The sequence below is a fragment of the Buteo buteo genome, chromosome 1 (assembly GCF_964188355.1).
Source record: "Buteo buteo chromosome 1, bButBut1.hap1.1, whole genome shotgun sequence".
Classification (NCBI taxonomy): domain Eukaryota; kingdom Metazoa; phylum Chordata; class Aves; order Accipitriformes; family Accipitridae; genus Buteo; species Buteo buteo.
Genome location: NC_134171.1, coordinates 28,728,540 through 28,737,924, shown reverse-complemented (window position 1 = coordinate 28,737,924; position 9,385 = coordinate 28,728,540). Strand labels below are relative to the sequence as shown.

Sequence of the window (9,385 nt, the reverse complement as noted above, 5' to 3'; positions counted from 1 at the left end):
TTACGGAAAAGGGAAGCATCTGATGCGTCTGCTCACATGCCACTTTTGATCATGCGTTGCCTCTTTGCACAGAGCAGGATCGTTGGGAAAGATGGAGATACAATAAGTTGCTAGTAGTGAAAAGTGCTGCAGAAATCCAGTGGTTTCCTTTCTCCGCTGAAGTGACATATTTTTCCTCGGGTTAAGTTGAAAGCACTGCTTGGCGGAGACTGGCTGTAGCTGAGAGTGGGTTTGTGTTTTTCTTGCACGGTTAGGTTTTGCAAAGAGCAGCGATGAAGAGGAAGCTGGCACTCTCCGAGATGCAGTTGGTTCTTCTCGTTTTATTGGTGTGGCTACCAACAAGGTGAGAGGATGTTTAATTTTGTTGTTCACTACAAACATGTATGTTACGATCTGCTGAGGGTAAGCTTGTGTGAGGGGTTATAAAAGTATAGTATGTAGTAATGTAATAAAAAAAGAAATCTTTCATAGCTGTTTGAATGCAGTATTACATAGTTTCCAGAGCAAATGCCATAGAAGGTGGTCTAGGGACCGTATAAGCCTAATCTCTTGTCCTTAAACAGTTTGTGAATTGATGCTTTGTTTCACCATTAAAAAAATAATTCCTTTAAATGCCTTACTGGATCTCTTAAAGATTTATTGGAGTTACTGTATCACTGTGATTCTGTACTGTACGGAACAGTTAAGATGGAGAGGTAGATTATCGTGAAGTCAAACAGCAAATCACAGTCTCTAAAATACTGCTCGCATATTTTTTAATACGGGCATGCCTTTTTTTTTTGGTCTTTTTTTTTGGTCAACATAACAGAATTCAAAATGATACTTAAGCTTTAAACCTCTAGGTGGAGATAGCATACAACTTCACAATCACATACAATAAAACAATAGCCTCATTTATTAATCAACTTTTCTCATGTTGTTTAAAGTTCCCCATTTCTAAAGTGACAGCATAAGAGAAAGTAATTTTAAACACATAATAGTTTTGTGTTGCTCACAGTCCCTAAACATGCAATTAATTGTAGTTTGTAACTTCGTTTTACTTATTTTGGGTCTGACTGCAGTAGGTCTTGTCCTAATATGGTAAGGGTCGTAAGCTAAATAATGCAAGTTTCCTAATGATTTAAGAAGTCTGCATTTATTTTTGTCTATTTCCTAGTGAACAAAATACTTCCTGAAACTATGTTTCCCATTTCACTTTATGCCTAACTGCGGTGCAGTATTAGTTGAGTCACAGTGGGCCTGATCCTGCAAACCCTACTCAAGTGAGTAATCTCACTGACGTCAAAGAGACTACATGCGTAATTAAGGAGTTTATGCCCGAGTAAAGTTTGCAGGATTTGACCCTAATTTGATCTAATTGTGTGATCTAATTTTTAAGTGGTATCTAGAGTTCAAAAAACTGTTGTGTCTCAAAAAGAAGCTTAAAAAATGGCAGAGACTTACAGTACAGAAATAGATTTTAAAAATGAAAAATGAGCCATCCAGTAATTTAAATTAAGAAAAAACTCTCACATCAGTAAAATCACACATGAAATTTTGGTGTGTTCTTTATAAGTTATCTGATTTTGGTCGATTCGGTGGTTTATGTGATGGAAAGCACAGACCTGCAATGATTTACATTTAAATACTTCCTCCATGCTGTTGAATTGGGGACCAACATAAAGCCCTGTCTTTAATCATTTTCTAGCTTGCTTTAGAGAGAATGTCACCCAAACCTGCTTTTGTTTTGGAGGAGGAAGGAAAGATGCTTGTTTTTATGGCATTCGGAATGCCTTGATCAGTAGTTCATTTAGAGATGATAAATACTCAAACATTTCAGGTTAAAAATTTAGGTGGCCAAAAAAGGTATAAATGATAATGCGTCTAACATACGAGGCTTACTTCCTTGGTACTAATATTGCGGTATTAAGTAGGTAAGTCTGATGAGCTCACACATTTCACATGCACGGTGCTTAAAATTGTTGGCACAGTAACACTTGCATGTGTAAGGCTTTCTGCATGGGAGTGTTTCCCTGGTATACAAAACCTTTGGTCTGGGTGTCCAGGTCCCAGAGGACTGCTCAGCACCACGGCTGGCTGGGCAGCAGATCCGTGTTCCAGCCCCTAGTGTTTTCCACAGAGGTATGACCCGTAAAGGCTGTAACATCTCTTTCTTTATCGGGCAAGTTTGAAACGATCGATGATCTAGAGATTCTTCTTGACACTTCATTTATGATTTTTTCTTCTATCCAACTTTTATAACGTTTGTCTGCATCTAGTGGAACATCAGAGAGTGCTTTTTATAACAAAACAGCATTTTAGAAACGTGAAGGCTATGCACAGCTATCCTGCAGCTTGCTCGTCAGCATTGTTGTTCCCACCCACCAAGCACTGACATCAGAGGACTCCCTGAGCATGATCGCTGGAGTTTTCCCTCATGTTAGTTCTTCTGGTCATGTACGTTACATGACCATTGGGTGGAAGCATATCCACAGGATTTACCCAGAGACTGAGTATACTTAGGTGAGGACAGATAGGGGAGAGCTGGCAGGAGACAGTTTTGCGCGTGGGAGCCCAGGTTATCAGTCCAGGAGTGACGCGCCACCGAGGCCCGGGAAGCTCTTCTAGGCTTTTGCACCTGCACAGCTAAATGTGTTAGTGGAGCTTGAAGTAGCGCTCACGGTGATGCAATGTTGGGCAGAAGTAGAGGCTACTGGAAAATGACTTCCTGGAAATTTTAAATAGTATATCGTCAACTCTTATGTTTCTGAACATGTTACATATAAATTGTGTATTCATATACTCTTAACTACACCCTTCCTGTTGGAGGGCAGCAAGTTAAATATTCAAGGCCAGCCTGCAAAAACTGCATGTTGAATGTACTTTGAAACATATCTAGCACTTTCTAAAATGTAAAATGTCCATTTAGATCAGTGCTGGCTGACTCCCTGGAAGATGAAGCTAAGAATAACATCACCATCTTTACAAGAATTCTAGACAGACTTCTGGATGGTTATGATAATCGTCTCAGACCTGGATTAGGAGGTAATAAAAACAATTAAAGATTGATTTTTAAAAAATCAGTTTTAATGTTCAGATTTTATGCAGTGATATTCTTCCTTCAGTTTTTTTTTTTTCCCTAACAACTGGTATGTATCTTGATAAATTATTTATAACTCTATATTCACCCAGCTGAATCATTTGAAGTTTGAGGAAGATAACATCTATGAATGGAAAGGAGGCACTTTCACACATTTATCTTAAGTAAAAAGAAAAACAATCTGGTGATTTAACATAGTAAAACAGAACGAGAACAAAAATAACATCTAAAGCTGTTATTCCAGTCAGGGAATATTGGTTGAGCAAGGAATGCAGGCTTGATTCCCTGCAATGCGATGAGTGTATGTTTTCAGAAATCTGCACAAGTGTTTTGTGTGGTGTGTGTAAAATCCACATTTTAGATTCATTCCTTGTCCCAGTGAATTCAATGGGAATGTGATACTTTTGACTTCCTTGGAATTAGGGTTTCACTGGTAATTAGCATTTTGTTTCTGTGTACCTTGCATGTATTTGGGCACTTGAAAAAAAAAAGAAAAAAGGGAATATTGGAGGACAGAGGTCACTGCATTCTTGTGCCATGACTGTCAGTTATTTTTCAAAATGTCAGTTCATATTTTCATTTTAAAGCTGTATGCCAGCTCATGTAAGAATGTAAGCAAGAAATTTAAATAATTTGTTTGGTGTTCGAAGTATTACTGTACAAAAAAGATCTCCATGGTATGGGGAGGGGCAGAATATCTTGTTTTTGATAGTATTTTATCTACTATTTTTTTAATCTGCTATTTATACTATGTAACATAAATATTTATGTATCAAATATATCACTGCTACTATTATTATTCGTAACAGTTTCAGTAATTGTAATTTTCAACCTGGAGACTGTTTCAGCTTGCTAGAACTAATTCTAGTGCAAAATCCCTGGGAGCCATTCCTGTTCCTGTTGATTTCAGTAAGATCAGGCCCAAAGCTACAGACCTGCTCTAACTTCCATGGAAATTACTCTAGCAAGTCCATTTGATCAAATTAGGAATTAGTTAAAGCTCACAATTTTTAGCCAACGCTCTTCCATCCTGACCTGTGGCTCTGCTGCTGTTCTGGTTCTGGAGAATCTTGTCTTGCATCTGACACAGCATAAAGTGGGAGTTGGTGCTGGCTGGAAACAGCTTTCTCATTATACATTAATCTTAACCTAGGATACCTTTTCATTTCCACTTCTGGCCTCTTACAGTGGAGACTTGTGAAATATTTTATATTTAAGGACTTTTTAATTTAGATGATCCATAAAATGAGACATACAGCACTGCTGATGTGAGAATTTATATAGTGATGTTTTACATGGAGATTCAGTTTATTTGCAAAATACCCAGATTTAAGAATTTAGGCATACTAAAAACATACAATGCCTTGCAGGTGACTTGCAGAAACATTTCATATCACAAAGCTTGTGTTTAATTGGTAGGACTTTTAAAATCATGTTTTTTATTAGAAAAATAATGAAAAATTCTTTTCTTGTTTACAAAAAGGAACGTGCCATTTAATGAGAGCAGTCTGCAGTTCCTTTGCATATCATGTGTTCTTTTTCATATTAAAATTTATATTGTTGAAAACATGAATTTTAAAAATTATTTTTCTAATGGATTTTTATTTTAGATTTGCCATTAAATCTACTTCAAAATACCTCCCTCTTTTTCTTTGCCAAGCCTCCTAGGTCATTAAAATATACTTTGGGAGCATAAAAATGAAAGAATTAACATCTGTTTGATATTGGCATACATGGCAATCAACCCATGCAGAACATGTGTGAAATGAAACCGTATCATGCATATTAAACCATAATGATTCATGATACATTAATCTTAATCTGCAAGAATACTTCAGTTGTGGATGGATGGATTCTCATAGTTTAAAAGAACTCTTGTAAAAGCCAATTGTGATAATTCATGATGTGAAATATACCAAACAATGCTTTTGTACATAATGCTTAGTAATTGTGGAGTTTCATATTTCAGGAATTTTGTAGCACTTTATTCCTCTTTCTCTATTAACCTGTACTCATAAAAGAAAAACTGAAATAATTAATCTTTTTTTTTAAATACTATGTGCCTAGTGAGTACTGATAGTTTTTAAAAATGATTTTGTATAGACTATTGCATATTGACCATGCCACATGTCATTAATTTAATATACTTAGTCTCAATTCTGTTCTACGTGCATTTTTATGAATCTGAAATAATTCAGTTGAAACCAGTAGAGCATTTACTTTAGCATAGCAGCTTGCATTATCCTGCTACACTACTATGACTGAGATCACAATCTGGCCTAACGTGCTACAACAGAAATAGTCCAGGGTCTGAGATGGATTCTTTTAAAGTCTTCTGAAAGCAAGAGCTGTTCACCAGCCCACTTTCACCTGTTGTGAAAGACATTTTCAGAGATGTCTTACAGCAAAAATTCAGCTCATTGTAGATAATTATGCATCTCAAAAATGTTTTTAATAATGAAAAGTGTTAGCTTAACACTGGCATTTTAGCTAGCTATTGACCAACAAAATGGAAACGTATAGGCTCTTTCAAAGAATATATATAAATCCAACTAAGTAAAATTGTCTGTCTGGGAATTCGTTCTTGAACTTAGGGATAGATCTATGATTAATTTTACTGGGAGACTCGGTGTGAGTACTTACAGTATGTAACTTGATGCTTTGCTGATACATAAATACACTTCAGAACTGAGTACTATTTTCTATAGGCTGTTAAGGCAGCTTTAACTTTCACTGGTGATGCAGCTCTGTTGTATAAACAGGTTTTGGCTGTTGGCTAATGGCTGTCCTAGCAGCTGGGATCCTTGAATGATGTTTGAACACTATAGTGATGAAATAGCCTGCAAAATGGGTGTGGGTAGGGAAAAGAAGACACTGCACTGTCCCCTGAAGCCGGAGACATCTCATATGACTTAGATAATACCCCGACCTACTGTGTTGATACGAATAGGCATGAGGGTATTCAAGGGGAGATAAATTTTGCTCTGTACTCATTTTATGCTAAGCACAGGACTGCAGCTGGAACACTTTTGACAGCACTTTCAGTTCTGACATGAACTGTTTTACCCAAACATTGGATGTCATTTCTGTTTAGACATAAAAATAAATTACAAGTTTGGTTTTAAAACAAATTCCCTGTGTCGTTAGCACTAATTTGTATGAAATACAGCCATGCAAATGACAAGTCATAAAAGAGTTTGATTGTTTCTGATTTTCTTCAAAATCATGAAGGTATTTTCTATTTATTTGCTGTAATGTTTGCAAGACACAGGGTAGCACTTTTCCATAAATCCTTTCATTTTTATTAGCATATAGAAAAAGAAATCCACAAAACAGTGGACACTAGCACTAAGTAAGGGACCAAAAGAGAACTTAGATCTTCAAATAATGAGACAACAGAATGTTGAAGCTGAGATACAGGAGTATTCAAACCTGGAAGTGATTGAATTATCTGTCTGCTCTTTCTGCTTTCCTCTGCCCCATGCACAGACATTTCCTTTTCTTAAAGGAAAAAGGGACATAGATTAAGGCAGTCCCATCTTTTAATATGTTGATGTTCTTCTGTATTAGGTGCATCAGCAAAAACATACATATTTTTTAAAATGGTAACTTCTTTTTAAAGATGAAAAAGAGGAAGGAAGGGAGAAGGAATGGAGATAGTGCTAGGATTTTGATACAACGTTGGATACTTCAGTAGTCTTACCATCTCCATAAGCTAGTCAGCCTCCTTTCTCACATTTGAAATTGATCATTTCCAGCAGCTATGGAATTTCTGTCAGTTCTACTCTCCCAAATTTATGGAATATAATTGAATAGAAGACATAGAAAATATAAAATTTAAATCTTGAAAAAAACCACAAAGGGAAGTTACAAGGACAGAGGACTGGACTTCATAGCCGGAAGGCCAGATTTTCAACTGCCATATTAACATTGAAAAGAGCTATGCAAATTTATACAATTTGAGGATCTTTCCACAAACTGTAATCAGTCTCACCAGCTTCAGGAACAGCATTCTCATTGTAACCAAAGAAGTGAATGTTGGTTATTAAAAAACTGAGGAAGATAAGACGGTAGGTAGGTGAAAACTAAATGCTGCTGTGGCTCCATTTTGAAGGATCTGTCTCTGCTGCAGGGTGACATTTAGATGTTCTGATTGCTTTAAACAAGAATCTCCATTGCGTTTCACTTGTAGAGATACCAAAACCCTTTTTTCACAACATTTTGTAAGTAAAATTGAACTGAGAAGGATTATCGCTGATTATTGCTATCAGAGAGATGATGAGCAGTGAGCGCTTGCAGGTATGATCATTCATCTTTGCAGCCCTGGATATATTGTTGCATAGAATTGGTGTAGTAATGTAGAGTGATTAGAAGTTGTATGATGTGCTCACCAATATGAGCTAAAAGGGAAAACCCCCATTTTTTCACAGAAAACTCTATTTCCCGCCCCCCCCCCCAAGATCAGGACAAATACATATATATATATATATATATATGTATGTGTGTGTGAGTGTGTGTTTATCAAAGAGTTGTGTGTCTTCAGTTGCCAGGAAACAAGGCCATGATCATATGCTGATAATCTGGAATATGTTAAATTTAGGGCAGTGTATTTATATATCTCTGTGATTCAGAGTTTTTAATCAGCTTTAGAACAGTTTGTAGCTGTAGCAGTCCCCTAGCTGGCATTCAAAACTTAGTGGTGTTTGTCAGCTTCATCATGCTTAATACACATTCAGAGGATCCTAGAAGAAAGTTCTTCGACTGTTTTTGCTGCAGAACACTACAGGAAACCTTTCACTACTGTTTTTAAAGGAAAAAGTGCAGTTCCCCTGCTCAGTTCTGGTTGCTTCCTTAGCCCTTCTTTGTTCCAGTTTCATCTTTTGGAAATGGCAATGTCTCTCTGTCAGTGGTAGTGCAGAGCAATTCAGAGCAGCACTTGCATTTCCTGAAAGCCCATTATCTGTGTAGTTATGCTGGGATACAAAGGAGTAAACTACTATATGTTCTTTCTTGGGCATACCTGGAAGGGTCACGTGGAATCTGGCCATAATAGTGCTTTCAGAGGAGTCAGCGGGAAACTCAAATTAATTTATGTTAGAGTTGTGGATAATGTATATTGGCAAAAAGCATTCCTTGTAAGAAATGGAAAAGAAATAGAGAGGAGGGTATGAAAATCTCATTTAATTAGTTGTCCAGGGCGTGCAGATGGTGCGAAAATCCAGGAACAGAGCTAACTCAGTAGCTATAAGCATTCTAGGGAATGAATCAGTAGGAAAGGGGAAGGGTAAAATACCCTCAGAAACTGTTGTGATACTGAAGAAAAAAACAGCAAAAATGATGTAGGATAGGATAGTGACTAAGGAGCTAAAGGAAGCTTGCTTGCTTATTTATTTATTTATTTATTTATTGAAAGTCTGTGGATGAATTAACAGTGAAGATACCAAAATAAAATTCAAGTTACAATTGTGCAGAGTATTGTAATCGGGGAAAGTGTTGCACTGTACAAAGTGGAAAAACACTGTGCTTCACAAGAGTTAACAAAAATCTATGTACTTTACAGTAAAGTTAATATGCCTGTAAAGGAGCTTGTCTGGGAGGATCTCCCAGTTCACTGAACATATATATTAAGTATTTTCTTTTTTTTTTTTCCTGGCAAACCATCAGCATTGCTTCTAATGCTAGAAATACTGCTGATGACACCAAGGCTGAATTAAGGCTTTGCTTACTTTTATCTCAGCTACAAGGAAGACATGAAAGCAGATATTGCAGATTTCTGTGGAGCTCATTGGAGCTCATTGTAAATCAGACTGACGGGGTGGTTTAATTTTTCAGCTGGATTTGATGGGCTAAGACAAACATCGCCTTTTTTCAGCGATACATTTATTCTGGGTTATTTAGAAACTGGCTGAAAAGCAGTGGCCTTGCTGATATCCAAGGTATTCTACTCTTGACTGCTTCCCACTAAGGCCTCTTATCATGTTACATAAATATTGCAATGAGTTTGCTATCCGAAATATAGAGCTGCTTCTCAGCCGACTCAGGCTGACTAGTTTTAATAGCCAGGTACCAAAGGATTGCAATACTATAGTTCCAAAATTTTTATTACCCTTGTGAAATGATACAATTTGTGTAATGCCACCTGAATTGGAAATATAATTATTATTTAAATAGTCTAACTCCAAAACGTTTTCAGAAATATTTAAGCACATTAGAAATTCATCCAGGATATCTTTGGGGGATTTTCATAGATTTCATGGATTTTTGGTAGTGGATTTTAACCAAGCAAAAAGTGAAATTAAAATATAG

The 9,385-nt window shown here is 36.6% G+C and overlaps 1 protein-coding gene across 1 annotated transcript in view; it reads left to right on the top strand.

Annotated features, from left to right (window-relative positions):
* The first annotated feature begins 272 nt into the window (after positions 1-272).
* Positions 273-9,385, top strand: part of GABRA2 (gamma-aminobutyric acid type A receptor subunit alpha2) — a 57,218-nt gene continuing 48,105 nt past the window's right edge. Inside the window, exons 1-2 of the mRNA XM_075041366.1 lie at positions 273-343; positions 2,909-3,024. Of these exons, the coding sequence (XP_074897467.1) occupies positions 273-343; positions 2,909-3,024 (187 nt within the window). The remainder of the gene's footprint in view (positions 344-2,908; positions 3,025-9,385) is intronic.